This window comes from Pyrus communis, chromosome 1 (assembly GCF_963583255.1).
Source record: "Pyrus communis chromosome 1, drPyrComm1.1, whole genome shotgun sequence".
NCBI classification, from domain to species: Eukaryota; Viridiplantae; Streptophyta; class Magnoliopsida; order Rosales; family Rosaceae; genus Pyrus; species Pyrus communis.
The window spans coordinates 36,090,189-36,109,919 of NC_084803.1; the positions used below are offsets into that span (position 1 = coordinate 36,090,189).

General features: G+C 38.4%; 2 protein-coding genes across 2 annotated transcripts; both read right to left on the reverse strand.

Moving 5' to 3' along the window:
• Positions 1–4,678: 4,678 nt before the first annotated feature.
• On the reverse strand, positions 4,679–10,834 carry LOC137745554 (MDIS1-interacting receptor like kinase 2-like). The gene is made up of 2 exons (XM_068485518.1): positions 8,294–10,834; positions 4,679–8,167 (listed from the first exon to the last, which is right to left on the reverse strand). The coding sequence occupies exons 1-2, from the start codon at positions 10,767–10,769 to the stop codon at positions 7,866–7,868; spliced, it is 2,778 nt and encodes a 925-aa protein (XP_068341619.1). The 5' UTR covers positions 10,770–10,834; the 3' UTR covers positions 4,679–7,865.
• A 1,191-nt stretch (positions 10,835–12,025) lies between these two features.
• LOC137730623 (MDIS1-interacting receptor like kinase 2-like) lies at positions 12,026–15,234 on the reverse strand. The gene is made up of 2 exons (XM_068469606.1): positions 12,573–15,234; positions 12,026–12,354 (listed from the first exon to the last, which is right to left on the reverse strand). Exons 1-2 carry the CDS (start codon positions 15,232–15,234, stop codon positions 12,026–12,028), a joined length of 2,991 nt encoding a protein of 996 aa, XP_068325707.1.
• Positions 15,235–19,731: the final 4,497 nt, after the last annotated feature.

Genomic DNA, 19,731 nt, shown 5'->3' on the forward strand with positions numbered 1-19,731 from the left:
CAAAATTACCCTCGAGACACACCGGGCTTCCTACATGCGAGGAGTAGAGAATCATCCATCAACCGAGTCAAGAGTGCCCAAAATAGGTAACAAGTTTAAAATCCATCTCATCAAATCCCTTCTACAAGGTAACTCTCAAAACCTATTTCATTCCATATATTTTTACCTCTTTTTCCCTCTTTTAGCTAATCAATTAGCTATCATTCCATAACTTACAAAATATTCCACATAAATTACATAACCTCCAAAATATTCATTCCAAAAATGTGTTAATTGGCTAATTAATGGATTAATTACCTTATTAATCCATTAATTGCCAAATAACTCACACATTAAACCACAAAATGCACACAAAAAGCATCCCAAAGGCTGGCCACCTTTTCTCCAAAGGGAACCGGCCATGCCCTATAAATACTACCCATTTTTATCTAAAAACCTAGTTCCACACTCTTGTAAAACTCCAAAAACTCTCCAAACACTTTTTCTCTCTAAATTCTAACTTTGGTATCGGAGGTTCTTCGGCCAAAGCCCTCCCCCCCCCCAATTCATCGTGGGCGCATGAGGCACTTGGCCTTGACCTAAGGTGTTAATTGTTTTGTAGGTGCAATTTTGTCCAAGATCAAGAAGGCGGAAATTTGCATCCACACTGCATATATCAAATATACACATAGTAAAGCCAGCATCATCATGATCATATTCCAAAAAAGTCGTGATCTAGTCTAAAGTGTTTGTGGTCAACAAGTGTTACAGTATGATATTCCTTTCTACGTACAAGTAGATGTTTCTTTTGCACCTAAAACACCATCAATAGTTGTATTATCTCAAGTGTTTATAATGGGTGGATAATAGATTTAATATATCCAACTTCTTGTTGGAGTTTGAGTAAAATTAGAGATCTTTCCTAATAGAAAATCATTATAGTCGGAGATTGTTTAGTAATACAAAAGTTTACATGTTATTGATATCAAGTCAAGTATATTGAAACTTGGTTCTTCTGTTTGTTTTCTTAAATACTATTTCGCGTGCATATAGTTGTTTTGAAAGAAAACAAGTTTCTTGTTGGTAGGTACATTAACTAATAAACATGGCCTTGCATCCAAATATGTGTCACAGCTAGTAAAAACTTTACCATAACAAATGCCCATAGTAAAGTCCACTGAGACACTATCCTGGAACGGGCACCAACTCGGATGGCTGCCAAAATCCAACCATATTCCACATCGATTCCAATATGGGCAGGTTTTAATTGTCTCGTTGCTTCTCTAAGAGCATCTGTTTCCAGTTCCATTGTCAGAAGACTAGTAACATAGAAACCAACAGCCATATAGCCCAAAACAAACCAGAACTTTGTTTTAAAAAAAAAAACAGGACTAAGCAATTTGGCTTCGATACTACGTATTATTGAATATTACTGAAAAACAAACGACCCAGATTAAAAGATAGAAATCAAAAGCCAATATCTCTTATTGTTCTATTTCCACATTAAATTCACAACACACTTAGAGATTAGAAATTGGGACTTCTAACTTTCAAGTTGTCTCCCCTCTTCCTTAACATTCATTACTAACAAATAAACTGTGCTGAGCGTGTGCTGAAGACTTTGGAGTGTTTTTGAAACATAGACATCAAATAATACTTTGGAGCTGTTGGGATTCAAACTATCAAGTCATTTGATTTCAAAGGATTGGGGCAATTAGTCCAAGCCAATTGTGTTGAGAATTAAGCTGCATACTAGCTTAAATCCAACCTGCAAATGGCAATCCTATAGCTGGAATTGAAGAGAATGTTGAAATCGAAGGAATGAAGAACTTACTATATTTAGTAGTAGCTATTAGTCTCTAAAATGTAACGGCTATTTTACTTTCTATTCTTAGTAAGTTTCACAATTGGTATTCTTATCCTTTGGAATCGTACTATGTCTCTTGATCCATTCCTAAGTGGAAGGATCGTAGCCTCCGATGGCCTAAATGGCTGGAGATGATTCCTTGCTCCCTAATTTGTAGGATCTAAGTTTTGACCAAGTTAGGTCATTATAACCTTGTAATAGCTTCTTCGATTTTAGTCAAGAAATTATATACAATTTCTCCTCTATCTCTCCTCCGTTTACACAAAAGCTATAACCAAATGTAAAATTTGGATTTTTACATTGTTTCTTCGTTTTTAACAATATTTGGGTTGCAAGCATATGGACGGTGGTATCTTGGCTTCAAATTTTGAATTTGTAAAGGTTGTTGTCATTTGATACACAACTGCAAAATTTGGATGCTCCAGTGGAAGATCAGGCAGCAAATTCAAAATTCAAAACACAAAAATCCAAATTAAACACAATTCAAAAGCGATTTAATAGTTACCAACGATAAATCCACCATGCATCTAATAAAAAAAATACAAAATTAAACAAAAAAAAAATACAGAAAGAAGAAAAGGGTACCACATATTTGCATGTCGCTGCGGCTCTTCAGAACCCACAAAATTCGAGCCAAAAGATGGTGGTGGCGGTGGTTCCGTGAGAGGCGGTGCCGCAGGGTGAGATTTCTTTCGCTGCAGGTATCTGCTGTCGTCCAAGAAAACCCGATAGCCATGCGCAAACACATACAGGGAGAGAAAGAGGAGAAAAGAAGAGTACATCCAGATGAAGTAGAAGAGTTGAGAAGAGGCAAAATCGAAATTATACAAATCAAGCAAGGGCAAAAAGGGAAGCACACTGCCCTAGAACAGTGCCACCCGAGTTTGGGTTTTAGTATATATAGAATTTGTTGTTTTGCCGTTTATGGAGATTGTTAGTAAGTGGAATGCCTTGTTGGCACTTCTGGGTCCAGTCCCTTTAAATGGAGCAATAGCTCCCTCACTTTACCAACGGTTATATGAAAAACATATTTTTTAAAATGCACAGCACGTTTTCTATGCTCTTCTTCTTCTCATTCTCCATATTCCTCCATTACTGCAACAGGTTGAGGTCGAAACCCAGCTCCGGTTAACTGGTATCTGTCATTAGTATCACCCACCGATCCCGGCCTTTTCCCTCCTTGTATGCCCCGCCACAACCCCAACACCCGCCTCGACGTGATGGATGCTCGAGTTGCTGCGTTGGAAGCATCTGTGGATGCTCTCTCTGATTCCATGGATGCTCGCCTTGCCGCTTATTTGAGCAATTCCGGCGTGAATTAGCTTGCACGGGCGGGGGCGTCGGCTCCTCTTCCTCTCAGATCCTCACGGATCCAGCTAATGCTCATGATTTGGAACCCAATCGCACTCCTCGTCGTGATTTCTTGGATGCTGGTGGTGGTACGCCACGAGCTCAATGGCAACACCGCATTGATTTTCCTCGTTTTCTTCTCGATGATGATCCCCTTGCTTGGATCTACAAGGCAGATCAGTTCTTCAATTATTATCCCACTCCTCTTCAATTATTATCCCACTCCTGAACACTAGAAAGTGGTCACTGTCTCCTTCCATCTGGACGGTGAAGCTTTACAGTGGTTCCGATATGGATAAATTGCTTGCACTCTACTCCTCGCTGGGAGGATTCTACCAGGGCTTTCTGCCGCGAATTTGGTCCCAATGAGTTTGAGGATTGTGCTAAGACGCTATTCAAGCTTCACCAGACAGGTACACCCAAAGATTATATACTCGAATTTCGGCGTTTGGCTAATCGTACCACTGATTTGGGCCCTATACTATTGAAAAGTTGTTTCCTAGGGGGTCTTAAGCGTGAATTTAATTATGATGTGAAATTGTCGTCCTACTGATGTTCATGAGGCCATTTCTTTGACTACGCAACTTGATGCTAAGTTCACTGATCTTAGGGTTGGCTATACTAAGATTACTCCCAATTTTAGATCTCCTGCTACATGTTCCCTTACAACCAACCCTTACCTTACAGACCACCTTGTAAGAGCAACCATATAAGCTCTATAATAAACTAGCCAAGAACATAAGATTTAACTAACTAAATCACAATCATCACTCCAAATATTCTGTATATGCAAATACTGAAGTAATATCTGCAATACATACCAGCAAAACTGTTTGCCGAAGTCTTTTCCCATGTGTGCTGTTAGAAGACAGCAGATGGTGCTATTCCATTAAGCCAAAGGACGAGGGGTTTCCGAGATGACTGTTATTCCATTAAGCCAAAGGACGAGGGGTTTCCGAGATGACTGTCATCGTTGAAAAGCAAATGACCAATGTTGTGATGATTGGTGACGGTCCAACCATGACCAAGATCAGCGGAAGCAAGAGCCACGCGGATGGTGTCGCAACCATGAACACCGCAACCTTTGCTGCACTAGAAAACTATTTTGTTGCCAAAAGGAACTGGGTTCAAGAATACAGCAGGACACGTAAAGCACCAAGCCGTGGCACTGCGTGTGCAATCCGACTTCTCCATCTTCTTCAACTGTCACATGGACGCATACCAAGACACCCTCTACACACAACCTTCTCCTCTCTGCAAAACTCAATGCTCTCCAAGTTATAGGTAATTGGAACAATAAGAGCGTATTTTTGTGAGAGCAGGGGCTTGTGGTTTTTATACTACAAAATCTGGACTACCCTATAATAATCCTACAAGGAATACAAGACCAAATCCTTGTACAAGTATGAGTTCTATTCTCAAGCCAACAGTAGAGTTTCAATCCAAACCAAAGTTGAATTAACTCTTATAAACACATTAAGACCTCTTTATACCAATATGAAATAACAATGATTATTACTAAATTGTGAGAATCACACTCATACTCTAACACACCTAACTTGCCTATCAAGCACCTTACCCCTGAAGAAATTCAAAAAAAAAAACGTTACTTTTTTATGACATTCAGGTTTATAGCAGGAAACATTACTTTTAGCATCTTACAGAAACATCAGCTTTTTGTCGAGAAGAAAAAATGTGTTTTTGGTCAAAGTAGGATTGAATACTTAGGGCACATTGTTTTCAGAAATGGGGTTGAGGCTGACCCTTCTAAAATCAGGTGTATTGTGGATTGGCCTATTCCTGCTAATGTTATAGCTTTAAAGAGATTTCTAGGGTTGGTAGGGTACTACAGAAAGTTTGTCCCAGGTTATGGTAAGATCTGCCAGCCTCTTTACCAACTTGCCAAAAGGGATAACCTTCATTAGACCCCTAAAGCTACAAATGCCTTTCAAACCCTTAAGGACATTATGGCATCTCCACAGGTCCTTACACTGCTCAATTTCAGTCTTCCCTTTATCCTAAAGTGTGATGCTTCTGAAAATGGCACTGGTGATGTGCTCCAGCAGCAAGGCAAATCCATAGCTTTCAACAGTCAAGCTCTAGATCCAAAAAATCAAGCTCTATCTACTTATGAAAGAGAGCTTATTGCCATAGTACATGCAGTGAAAAAAATGGCAAAATTACTTATAGGAAAGGCATTTCATTATCAAAAAAAGACTATAGCAGTTTGAAGTATTTTCTGGATCAAAGGGTCAATACTCTATTCCAGCAGAAATAGGTGTCTAAATTGCTGGGTTTTGACTATGAGATCCAATATAGGAAAGGATCTGAAAATCTAGTAGTTGATGCCCTATCTAGATTGCAGGAGCCTATTTCACAGGTGCAGGTCATTCCACTACCATATATGACAGTATATGCTTGATGGCTGTGACTTATCCATATTATGGGTGGTTAGATGAGTTGAGAAAGACATAATGAACATGATGAGTGGATTCAGGGAAAATTGCAAGAATTATCAAGTATGGATCCTAGCTTGGCTGCCAAGACTACTGCATCTAAGTTTAAGTTTGACAATGACTTTCTTAGATACAAGTCCAGGATTATGATAAGTCCCACATCTCCTTGGAAGGCTAAAATCATAGAAGAGCATCATGACACTCCTATTGCAGGTCATCAAGGAGTACTCAAAACATACCAAAGGATAAAGAAGGGTTTTTACTGGCCTAGTTTGAAGAAGGATATCAAGTCCTATGTAGCACAATGCAATATCTGTCAACAAAATAAGTATGAAACCATATCCCCTCCAGGATTGATTCAGCCTCTACCTATTCCCCGACATGTTTAGCAGAATATTAGCATGGATTTCATCACAGGGCTGCCCCCTTTGTAGAGGAAAAACTGTGATTTTTGTTGTGGTTGAAAGGCTTACAAAATGTGCCCACTTCATGGCTTTGGCACATCCATATACTGCATCCTAGGTAGCTCAAGTGTTTGTTGACAATGTTTTCAAGCTTCATGGCATGCCTGCCACCATTGTCATTGGCAGAGATTCAATTTCCCTAAGTGCCTTCAATTTCCCTAAGTGCCTTCTAGAAGGAGTTCTTCAAATTTCAGGGTTCTAAGCTCTGCATGAGTTTAGGCTACCACCCTCAAACGAATGGGCAAACTGAGGTGGTTAACAAGTGTGTGGAGACCTATTTGAGATGCTTTGTTGGAATTCAACCTAAAAAATAGGTGGAATTCTGTCGTTGGCAGAATGGAGCTATAATACATCTTACCATTCATCTTCAAAATTCACACCATCTGAATTGGTTTATGGTTATCTTCCTCCCATTATAACTGATCATGAAGTTGGTACTGCTAAATTGGACTCAGTGGAGCATTGCTTGCAAGAAAGGGATAAGAATGCAGGCTAACAAGCACAGAACTGAAAGAGAATTCTCTGTGGAGGACTTTGTGTATCTCAGGTTAGTTCCTTATCAATTACAGACTTTGAATTCTCACTCCTTCCACAAACTGCATCCTAAGTTTTATGGCCCTTATAAAGTATTGGAAAGAATTAGTCATGTGGCTTATAAATTGCAGTGACCTGAGGGCTCTAAAATTCACCCAGACTTTCATGTTAGTTGTCTCAAGAAGCACTTGGGCAATTTGGTTCAACCAGTTGCAGTATTACCAAATGTCACATGAGAGGATTCAGTTCAGGTGCAGCCTCACTCAGTGCTAGCTCGGAGGATTTATAAGAAAGGACAAGCTGCAGGAGTGCAACTGCTCGTGCATTTGGTTGGTCAAGTTGCTGAGGAAGCAACTTGGGAAGATTTCGACGAATCCAAGACCAAGTTTCCAGAGTTTCAGTTGTGAATCTTGAGGACAAGGTTGTCATAAGGGAGGAGTAATGATAGGATCCTTTATTTAGTGACTAAATCACTAATAAAAATAGTTTTTTTAATGTAATTTGTTATTTTGTCATTTATGGAGTCTGTTGGACTGGAATGCCTTGTTGGCACTTCCGGGTCCGGTCCCTTTAAATGGAGCAATAGCTCTCTCACTTTACCAACGGTTATATGAAAAATTTATTTAAAAAAAAAAAAAAAAAATACACAGCACGTTTTCTGTGCTCTTCTTCTCCATTCTCCATATTCCTCCATTACTGCAACAGGTTGAGGTCGAAACCCAGCTCCGGTTAACTGGTATCTATCAGAGGTTTGTTTTTGAAATCAGGCTTTCCATTTGAAGAAAGCCTCTGCTTCAGTAAAATTAGCAGAATTGAAAGCGACATTTTGCGCAGAAATAAGCTTGGCATACAAGATAATGCAGGCTAGAGAGCAAATTTGATCAAAGTTGAAGATGCCATTCGTTTTGTTTTGGTAAGAAAATGTAGTTCAGGTGGCTAAATTTGTAATGCAATCTTCTGTTACTGTTCTGTTTTGATGTTGAATTCACACAGCAGACCACAAGCTTCAGAGCAAAGACTTCTGACTATAGAGATGTCTCCTTTTCTTTCAAATCATTAAAACTCCATCCATTTGATGAACGGTGCATTTTGTCGTTGAAACGAAACAAAAATAATTTGATGGGCAAGCCGTAACCACCTTGCTAATATCTGATGGCACACAAAGAAGTAAAGAACTTAACAAAATTACAAGACCAATGGAATTCCCAAGTACCATTACTTACGATGATTTGAAATGTCATGGGAAATTTCGTGCATGGTAGGCCTAAACTCCGGATTTGTATTTAAGCATACAACCGCTAGCTTTAGGATGGTAAGAACTTCATCCAGAATTCTACCAGTCGGATGCGCAAGGCGATAATCCAACAAATCCGGCAACATTTTGTCTGTCATGATTGCAGATGACAACAAAGACCCCACTAGAATGCTAGGGTACTTTCCTTTGATCACTTCCAGTGATAACACCCCAAAGCTGTAGACGTCGCATTTCTCTGTCACCTTCATTGTGTAAGCAAGCTCTGCGACAAAGGGTAAACATAGTTTTTTTTAGGAGAGAGATGTTGCATGAAATCGATACTTTAACAACACATGTTTAAATTGTATAGTAAGAAAAAATTTGTGGACTATTATATACTATGTATTACCTGGTGCTATGTATCCAATTGTGCCTGCAACTGCAGTCCAGTTAGATGAGTTATAATCTAGAACCTTAGCAGTGCCGAAGTCAGAAATCCGAACTTCATCTGCATCATCTAGCAACATGTTCTTGCTGGATATGTCTCGATGAACAATTGGCGGAGACACGTCAGAGTGCATGTATGATAAACCATGAGCCACACCTTTAATGATATTCACCCTCTTACTCCAGTCCAACTTCTTAGCTTCCTCATCATTGGCCAAGATTGAAAACAAGCTACCCCTTTCAAGGTACTCGTAAATCAAAAATGAGTGCCGCGAATGTTGACAGAAACCATAAAGCTTAACAATGTTCCGATGGCGTATCTCAGTTAATGCCCTTACCTCGTTTAAGAACTCTTTTCGATTGCTCCACTCACCACCATCACAATTGCTGTGGAGTTTCTTAACTGCTACCAAGTCATCCGACGGCAGCATTGCTATGTAAACACTTCCAGCTGAGCCTCTCCCAATGCAATATTTAGCATCAAAATCCTCAGTTGCTTTTATGATTTCTTCATACAATATTTTCCCATCAAATATCGATATTGCGAGCAATTCGAACTCCTTGGGTTGAATGTCACTTTGTTCGTTTTGTTGGAATTTCCTCTTTCTTCTCAAAGTGATATAGATTGCATAGAAAGCAATTATAAATACCCCAAAAGCAGGAAGCATGATCAAGAAGAGCACAAAACCAATTTTAGAGTTAGGCTTCTTTTTTCTAGGATTATTATTGCAGGGCTGCAGACCTGTAACATTCCCACACAAACCTTTGTTCCCTTGCAATGCCTCTACTGGAGCCTCCTGAAATGCTTTGTTGCTTGGAATCGGACCCCATAATTGATTGTATGATACGTCGACAAACTCCAAGCCACGAAGTTCCTCAATAGTATGTGGAACAACACCAGAGAGGTTATTGTGAGAGAGATTTAGTGTCACCAAGCTTTCTAAATCACTAAATTCAGTTGGTATCCCTTCAGCAAGCGAGTTATGACTCAAATCTAGTACGGACAGCTGCTGCAACCTCCCTAACTGAGTTGGAATTTCATAGCTCAACTTGTTGGCGCTCAAATTCATGTGGTGCATTTTCACAAAGTTCCCTATGCTGCTTGGAATTGACTGGTTCAAGTTGTTAGCGGACAGGTCAAGATACTCGAGATCAGTCAGTGATCCAAGTTCTTGTGGTATACCGCCCGAAAGTTGATTTTCATTGAGTATAAGCTTCACCAAAGAAGTAAGCCTTCCAAGTTCCATAGGGATCTTCCCAACTAAATGATTTGAAGAAAGATTAAGCAAATGTAGTTGAGTCAAGTTTCCAATCTCAGCCGGTATGAAACCAGTAATATTATTCCCTGCAATCTCAAGATTTTTTAGCTGCTGAGACCTACCCCATTTATGTGAAAGTTCACCATAAAATCTGTTGTTGCTTAGATTTATGTAATCCAAGTTCGGATAAACACCAAAATCTTCAGATATGTTTCCAGTGAGCTGGTTTCCATCAAGGCGCAATCTGTACAAGGTTGTGCAGTTCCTCAAGCTCTTGGGGATTCGACCTGTGAGATGGTTGCTATTTGCAGTGAAATTCGTAAGCAGTCCACTCCGGCAAAGGCCCTCTGGCAAATGACCGGTGAAATTGTTTCTGGCAAGCCTCAGAACAGCCAAGTTCATGAGATTTGATATCACTTGGGGAATGGAACCTGAGAGGCGGTTGTCACGTAGTTGTACAACTTGTAATGTGCTCAAATTCGCGATCGACATGGGAAGAGGACCACTGAGTCTATTCTCCATGAGATTTAGAACAACAAGAGACTTAAGCTGGTCTATTTCTTGAGGGACTGAGCCATTTAACTTGTTTTTATATAGGTACAGGTTCTCGAGATTTTCTAGGAAACAGATTTCTGGTGGAATTTCACCCGACAACTTATTATCCGAGAGATCAAGATATATGAGTTTTGAGAGGGAGCTGATTTGAGGTGGGATGGAATCGAAGAGCTTATTCTTGCTGAAATCAAGGTATACAAGATTAGGGAAGGACACAAACGGAAATTCTTGTAGCCTACCTTGTAAACCGGAGTTGGTAAGGTTTATCTTGCTGACACTTCCTGCAGGGTTACATGAAATCCCAGTCCACATATTACATGGGTTTTCATTAGCTTTTTGATTTCTTGAAGAATTGGTGGCGTTGCTGGGAAGGTAAGTCCACGAGCTTAGATTTTGGAGCTGGGTTCGGTTTTGAATGCTGGCTTTCCATTTGAGAAGAGCCTCTGCTTCATCGTTAGAACTAGCAGAAGCGAACGCAACGTACTTTGGTGACAAGAGCAGCTGAACATACAAGATAAGGCAATAAGCAAGATAGCATACCTTATCACCAGTTGGATTTCTCATGGCTTTTGTTTGAGCACACAGTGTATAATCTGGGTTTGAAGGATGTATTTGCAATGCCATTAGATGTTATTCCGCCATCCTGCTTACTTCAAGATGGTGTGCTGAAGACTTTGAAAATACTTCAGTCAAACACTCAAAAGTCTTTGGGAATGTTTGTTTCTTTCCACAAATTGCTCTTCCATTGCGACCTTTGAATTTTCTTGTTGAATTACTTGAAAATAATAGGCATTTTGTCCAAGTGAGGGTTCACTCCAAGTGACGGTGAAAACCCTCTATTCGTGAATGTTATGACCCTAATTAGCTTAATCATAGTTAGGCATTGAATTAGTTAGTAAAATGCGATTATTACAAGTAATTAGGAAAGTCTGTTAGATTCTGCTAGCTGGCAGTGGTTTGGGAGTATTATAAATAGTCCATTGTGTAATGGCTTTGGGAAATGGTTAATTTGATAAAAAGAAATTAAATACAAAAATATTTGGAGCTCTGCTCCTTCATCTCTCCTTCCCTCTTCTTCCATAGCCTTCTTGTGCTACTTGCAGGTTGATTAAGGGAATTGAGAATTGAGTTGTATCAGTGAAGGAAGTTAAGGCTCCACAAAAAAATCAATTAGCAATGGAGAGAGTAACCCGACTCCCTATAAACCCTTACAATGTTTCTTAATATTCCGATCACATCCTCACAATCTGTTTGACATTGTGGCACAGAATACCGGATGGTCGCCATCATTGAGCACCTCTCGCAGGACAAGGCGCATTCACACCTAGAAATCTTGCACAAGTCGGTATATAAAACAAAAAAGAAAAGGGAAGAAGTCTTAACCTTCTCACCGTGGCCTACAAACTCACAAGCCGCAAGCATATAAACTCAGATTTCTCTCTCTAGTTGCTACATACGTACTTGCTATCCGCTTTTAATTTTTCTTTTTTTGGTGCTAACTAACCCCTTTTTTTATTCAAGCGATAATCTACACTAAATTAATATAAACTAAAGGAATCGAACTTTGGTGCAAAACCAAAAGAGAAAATTACTCAAGCCAACTTGACTTCTTGAAATAGTAAGGTTATATATCTAAATTTACATGACATTAGAAAAACAAAAAGAAAAACGAAACAACTCTCTGCCAGATATTTGTATTATTGATACAGCCTGCAAAACGTAGGTGTGTGACTATGAACAAATTATATTAAGTCTACACCAGGATTATAGTATATACATATATACCACAGTTAACTGGTAGCTACATATCTAGCCTATACAAATTTATGGAGATTAGCCAAGTTAAAATCCTCTCTAAATTCCTCACCTACTACACAAATTCAGCGCCCTACCTGTCCCTTCTCTATATCGGAGATTTTGAGTGATATAATCTGAGAAATGTCGTACATTGTCGGCCTAAACCGAGGATTTTCATGTAAGCATGCAACTGCTAGCTTAAAGACAGTAGTAAGTTCAACCAGAACTATATCTGTGGGTGGTGCAATGCGATCATCTAACAAATCCCCGAGCATTTTGCCTTCCCTGATTACTGGTGATAACAATGACCCGATTAGATTACTCGGGTGCTTTCCTTGAATCACTTCAAGTGCTAACACGCCAAAGCTGTAGACGTCACATTTCTCAGTTACCTTCAATGTGTATGCAAACTCTGCCAAAAAGGTATAAGTAGAACAAAATTTAGATGTCAGATAGTTTTCCTTGAGAGATCTGCCCAAGAGCATATAAAAGGAAATGATCTTATGTCAAATAATATGGCATGTTCTGCGTCAGATTATCTATTGATCAGGTGGATTTTTCTCCGAATATGCAGTTCAGATACAGCTTAACAACATACATAATGTAACGGAAAACCAACAAAGAAATTACCTGGTGCTACATATCCAAACGTGCCTGCAACTGCAGTCCAGTTAGAAGAGTTAATCTCGAGTACTTTAGCAGTGCCAAAGTCGGAAATGCAAGCCTCATATTCATCGTCCAGCAAAATGTTCTTGCTGGATATGTCTCTATGAACAATAGGCGGGGACACATCAGAGTGCATGTAGGATAATCCATGTGCCACACCTTTAATGATATTCAACCGTTTACTCCAATCCAATTTCTTAGCCTCCTCATCATTGTCCAAGATTGAAAACAAGCTACCCCTTTCAAGGTACTCGTAAACCAAAAACGAGTGTTTTGAATGTGAGCAGAAACCATAAAGCTTGACAATGTTCCGATGGCGTATCTCAGTTAATGTCTTTACCTCATTTAGAAGCTCTTTCCGAGTGCTCCATTCACCTTCAGATGGAGTGTGGAGCTTCTTTACAGCCACCAAGTCATCTGACGGCAGCTTTGCTTTGTAAACACTGCCAAACCCCCCTCTTCCAATGCAATATGCATCATCAAAATCCTCAGTTGCTTTTATGATTTCTTCATAAAACAACTTTCCATCAAAAATTGAAATCGTGCGCAGTTCGAATTCTTTAGGCTGCATGTCACCCTTGTCAGTTTGTTCGCATTCATTTCTTCTTAGTAAAGTGATGTAAATTACACACGAAGCCATTACAATTGCCCCCACCGCAGGTGGCAAGATTATGTGCACAATTTTGGAACCAGTTTTCGATTTATGAATCTTTTCAAAAAGACTATTGTTGCAGGGCAGTAGACCTGTAGCATTGCCACACAAACCATTGTTTCCTTGCAATGCTTGCACGGGAGCCTCTTGGAGTGCTTTGTTACTCGGAATTGGACCACATAACTGATTGTTCGATATGTCGACAAACTCCAAGCCATGCAGGTCATCAAAAGTACTTGGAATAACACCGGAAAGGTTGTTGTGGGAGAGATTTAGTGTCACCAAACTAACCAAACTGGAAAATTCAGTTGGTATCTCTCCAGCAAGAATGTTATGACTCAAATCCAGCACAGACAGCTGCAGTAACATGCCCAACTGAATTGGTATTCCATGGCTCAACTTGTTTTTGCTCAAATTCAGGTGGTGAAGTTTTGCAAAGTCCCCGATACTACTTGGTATCGACTGGCTCAAATTGTTAGCGGACAGGTCAAGATACTCGAGCTCAGTCAGTGATCCGAGCTCTTGAGGTATACCACCAGAAAGTTGATTGTCATTCAATATAAGCTTCACCATAGAAGTCAGCCTTCCAAGTTCCACAGGGATCTTCCCGACCAAATGATTTGAGGAAAGATTAAGCAAACCGAGTTGAGTCAAGTTTCCAATCTCAGGTGGTATGGAACCAGTGATGTTGTTCCCTGCAATCTCAAAATCTGTTAGCTGCAAAGACTTGCCCCATTTGTGTGAAATTTCGCCGTAAAACTTATTGTCACTTAGGTTTATGTAGTCCAAGTTCGGATAAACACCAAAGTCTTCAGAAATATTTCCAGTGAATTGGTTTCCATCAAGGCGAACTCTGTACAATGTTGTGCAGTTTCTCAAGCTTTCTGGCATTCGACCTGACAGACGATTCCCATTTGCAGTGAAATTGTTAAGCCTTCCACTTTTGCAGATGTTCTGTGGCAAATGGCCAGTTAAATTGTTTCTGGCAACTCGGAACACAACCAAATTCATGAGATCTCCTATCACTTCCGGAATGGAACCCGAGAGCAGGTTGTCACGAATGTACAAAACTTCTAATCTGCTCAAATCACCAATTGAAATGGGAATAGGACCGCTGAGCTTATTCTCCATGATATTTAGAACAACAAGAGACTTCATGTTCCCAATGTTTTCCGGTATAGGGCCTGAAAGATTGTTCCGGTATAGTTCAAGCACGGTAAGGTTCATAAGGTCACATAAGGACTCCGGGATAGGACCTGAAAGGTTGTTGCTGTAAAGGCTGAGATGGCTGAGAGATATCAGATTCCCTATTTCTAGAGGAATAGAGCCAACAAGCATGTTTTCATACATGTATAAAAATCTTAATCTTTTTAAGTTGACAAAAGTTGGTGGGAAGGAACCTGTGAGATTGTTGGTGTTCAAGTAAAGCTCTACCAAATTCGAAAGGTTACCAATCTCTAAAGGAATGGAACTATTAAGAAAGTTCCTACACAAGTTCAAGTAAGTGAGATTGGTTAAATTTCCGAAAGAAGAAGGAATCAAACCATTCAAATTATTAGCGGACAAATCAAGATGGACTAGTTTGGAGAGTTGACTGATTTGAGATGGAATGGCACAAAAGATCGAGTTCACGCTGAGATCAAAGTACTCAAGATTCGGGAACAAGGAGAATGAAAATCGATCGAGCGTACCTTGTAAGCCAGATTTTGTGAGGTTTATTTTGGTGACACTCATGGCACCATTGCAAGAAATGGCAAACCAAGTGCATGGACCAGTTGCGTTGGAAGGGTGCTGCCATGAAGCTAGGCGTGCGTGAGGATCTTGAAGACCGGTTTTCCATAGCAGAAGAGCAGCAGCTTCTTCAGCAGACGTAGCAAAATCAAATGCTGATGAACCGAAAACAATCAAGAACATGAAAAGGAAGCTCAGAGAGCTTGAACAGTTCTTAAAGGTTGGTGATGGAGATGCTCCCATGGTGCTTGTAATGGCTTTAACATCCCACAGATGTTCTTGTTAACAAATTTATGAACAGAGTTTCAAAAACTTGGAAAGCTTACTTCGTTGTTTTGCAAAATTTCTTGTGATGAGACCAATTAATTAAGACTTCAAAACTTAAAAATGTTCTCGGAGAAAATTATTATTATCCATATTTTTAGCCAACTTGTTTTTTCAAATTTTATATTGGAATCTGACCATTGAATTCAAATTTTTCTTCCATATTTGACAGCATAGAATATTTCAGAAAATACTGAGCCCATAAAACAGAGATAAAAAATAATACAAGCTTTTAGTTTATGCAAAAATACTTGGTACGTTTTTTTTTTTTTTTTTTTTTTTTAAATTATAAAGAGAAAATCTAATATTGAATGAGTCCAACATGTTTTTTTTAATACTATAAAATCAGAAGAGAAAATTGTAGTAACGGTCCCTCAACTGTAATCCGCTTGGAGAAATGGTCCCTCAGTTATGGTCATTTTCATCAACTCCGTTAGAACTTCCACTAAAATGAATCACGTGCATGGCACGTGACATTGAATTATGGTGCAAATATAGAAAACAAATGAGAAAAATTGTAGCAATGGTCTCTCAACTTTAACTTAGTTGGAGTAATGATCCCTCAACTTTAATCCAATTGTAGCAATGGTCATTCCAACATGACCCATTTGACGGAATTCTGATGGATTTGAGGAAAGGGACCATAATTGTACATTTTGATGAATTAAGGGACCAATAGTCATGGATTTTTAGTTGAAGAATCATTAGTCCAATTGGATTAAAGTTAAGGAATTATTACTACAATTTTCTCAAAGACAAAATCCAACACTGAATCAAGCTCAATGGTACCTGTTGTTTGTTTTTTGTCGTTATGCTTAAAAAAAATTCATTAAATTTGTTTTATTAAATTTTTGTTTAGTGAGAATATCTTCATTAAAACTCCTTAATTTCGTTAAATACAAAAGTAGAAGAACGTAACTTAATTTATTTGTTACACTTCAGTTAGAATCACTAGAAAATAGCAAGCAACCTACGTGTTAGAAATTCAATACGAAAGACTCGAAGTAGGATTGTAAGGAAAAAAATAAAAACAGAAATTTGACTTGAAAAAGATATCCAATTTGTTTACATCTTTTCGTTTTGGGAATCAGATCTTAAAGTAACAACTATTGTTTTATGACAGAGACGTGACGTAAGTTCTTAAAAAAGATAACCACTCGAAAAATATTTCATTTTATTGTTTGCATGTTTTGATTTATGGGGTCGGATTAGGGATGGGCAATGGTTATGACAGACGGGTAATCGTGGTTATTTACCTACAACCGTTTATGTTTATAGCCGTATAACCGTTTACCCGTTGGGTAATTGTATAAACGATTATACACATACCCATAACCGTTTATAAACGGTTAACCATACTCATAACCGTGTACTCATTTAACCATAACCGTTTACCCATTCAACCATAACCATTTACCCGTTTACCCATTTTTGAACCTGTTTATCCTTTTTTTACCCATTTACCCCTTTTTTTATCTGTCGACATTTTTTTTTTTTTTTTTTTTTTTTACAACTTGAAAATTACAAAAGAAATATTTGTCATAATTTTCGTTTTTTGACAATTAAACACCGTTATAGTTACATTTTAGCATGCATTTCTTTATTTTAATCATTTAAGTCCTCATACAATTCAAATAATTGAAATAATACTTTACGAATGATATTTTTCTGCTACATCCAAACAAGTCTTTAATTACAATTCATATGATTACAAAGTAAAGCTTCTGAAAATAAAAAGTAATCATTATCTTGAATACTAGATAATTCAAAGCTTCAAAATATTCCGAAACTAAACACTTTCGAACACTAATGTTTTAGCACGTTCAATCACAAAGGCTAATCAAAGTCTTTACCATCCAACTTTCATTAGGTGACCTGAGCTTGCAAATTTTGAAATTGATTTTTTTTAATTTTGAATTTTTTTTTCAGCCACAAATTTTGAAATTGCATCGACTAAAAGTTTTGGGTTTCTATTTGAACATCACATCCTATCTGACTTACACACTTTTCTATTTACACTCCATTTGTAACTTTGAATTCTCATTAGGCGAACTCGAATCATGGAACCAAGTCCTGGGAACAATTTTTTTTTTTTAATTTTACATATATTAAATTAAATAGGTAAATGGATATCCATTATAACCGCGGATAATACCCATAACCGATGGATACTTGTTATAACCACAGATAATATCCATAACTGCCCATTTAAATTTCACAAATAAACATTTATACCCATAACCATTTGTTCGTCTAAACGGTTACTCATAACCGTAACCGTGAACTTTAAATGAACAGGTAACAACAGTTACCCAAACCCATGGGCATTGTTCTAAAAATCCCCGCCTAACGCCGCCTAAGCCCCGCCTAGGTGCTAGGCGGCTGGCCACCGCCTCGATTAATGCCTAAGCGTTTGAAAATTAAGAAAAAGCGCTTAGACCTGCTAAGGCTCCCGCCTAGCCTACCCAGACCCTCCTGGGTTGCAACTCACTTAGACAAAAAATAGATAACTTTCATTTTGCATTTTGTGTTTTTCAAAAAATTGTAAAAGACTTGTTGAATACTTAAATGAGCACACATTATATGTGTATTCCTATGTTTTCCTTATGTTCAAATACTTCATAATATATATGTCAATTTATTTTGTAGTTCACAATAAAATTATATATATTTTAAGTATAAACAGACACTTATTTACCCGTGAGTATCTTTGCCCATCTTTAAGTCGGATCTTAGAATAACGACTATTGTTTTATGAAATTACGTTTGATTGATGGAGCAATGATCTGTACAAGAGACATACGCGTGCCGTTGATATACGAAAATAATTTACCAGACCAGATCAACTATTTTATGCTAATCCAAGAAAGATAACGATTTTAAATCAACTATAAAATTCCAACATTGAACAAACTATGACATTACAGGCAATTTAGTTGACCTTTTGTTATTATATTTCAAGTTGAACAAGTTAATTGAGCAATAGAATAGCACGTCATGAAACACGCAGCACACTTCGACACTGCCGTAGGATCGACAGATTGCGTCTTGCGAAGACTTGGCAACAGTTTTTAGAGGCAAAATCCTCAAATGGTGGCGTAAGATTGAAATCGGACCAAGTCATACCTCTTCGAGGATGCACCCGTTGCGTGAAAAAACGTCTCACATTTGCTTCATCATGCAGAGCACATCTTGCATTTTTTCCTCTTGGCGGCTATACAAGGTCACGCCGTCATTCCGAGAAATGTAACATGACAAAAATCAAAATTGCAATACGTGTTACATTGTGTTTATAGCATCTAGGAGTTTTAACAATGGTATCGAGATAATCTTACAAAGGCCGAAAAGAAATTCACCTAATTTAAAGAAAAATTGCGCAATCCTACACTCACATAGCTTAATCACAATTATTGCTTAACTTGGTTCAACATGAATAATGTTTCACATAGCTGAACAAGTACCCTGTCAGTAATTACCTAAACATACCAACTATTGCATCAACAAGAGCATGACCCGAGAATTTTCATCGCGCTGCGGCGGCTGCCAGCAACTAGCTAATGATCGATCATAACCCGCTCACCACCCCTACTAGTCCCAGAAAAGAAAAGCAAAACAAAAGTCGATGTGTTTTCCTATAAACTGCATCTGCTCCTATATGGTAAAATACTGCATCAGCTCCTACTTAAAAAAATACTGCATCAGCTACATGCAATGGCAAGTGAATTCCGACCAACTTAGGCAACCACAGCATCCACGATTCCTTTAAAGGACCAAACTTTTACGATCAGTGAGCAAAATCAGTGTGATCAGGGGAAAAATCAAAAACCAATGGATAAAGACTGGAAACATGAGTTTTACTCTTACCAACCAGAGTTTCATGAAAGCAAAACAGGTTAAGAGCAGACCGCAATCAGCAAGAACATGACATTGACATCTACCATTTGTGTAGTTAAAATAGCACCAACAGCTAGTACAGCATCTCGTCAACCAGCAAGTTCACTATTCCTGGAAACCACTAAATAAGGCCGATATAGCAAGTAGGAAAAGACCAGACTGCAATCAGCATGGACATGACACATTGACATCTACCATTTCTGTAGTAAAAATAGCACCAACAGCTAGTACAGCTACAGCATCTCGCCAATCAGCAATGTTCACTCTTCCCGAACATCACTAAATAAGGGCAGTATATGGACACCATAAGTATACGAACAAAGCACATTTCAGTTTAAGGAAAGAAAAAACGAACACAGGTAAAAATAACAGAGCAGAAAAAACACCAGCAATCAAAAAGCTTAAAACAAATACGAATAGAAAGAAACCAAAAAGATTAAATATTCTGAAAAAAAAAATACAAGAACTATAGAACCTAAAAAAGTTGCAATGTAAAACTATAACAAGAAGACTCCCATCGCA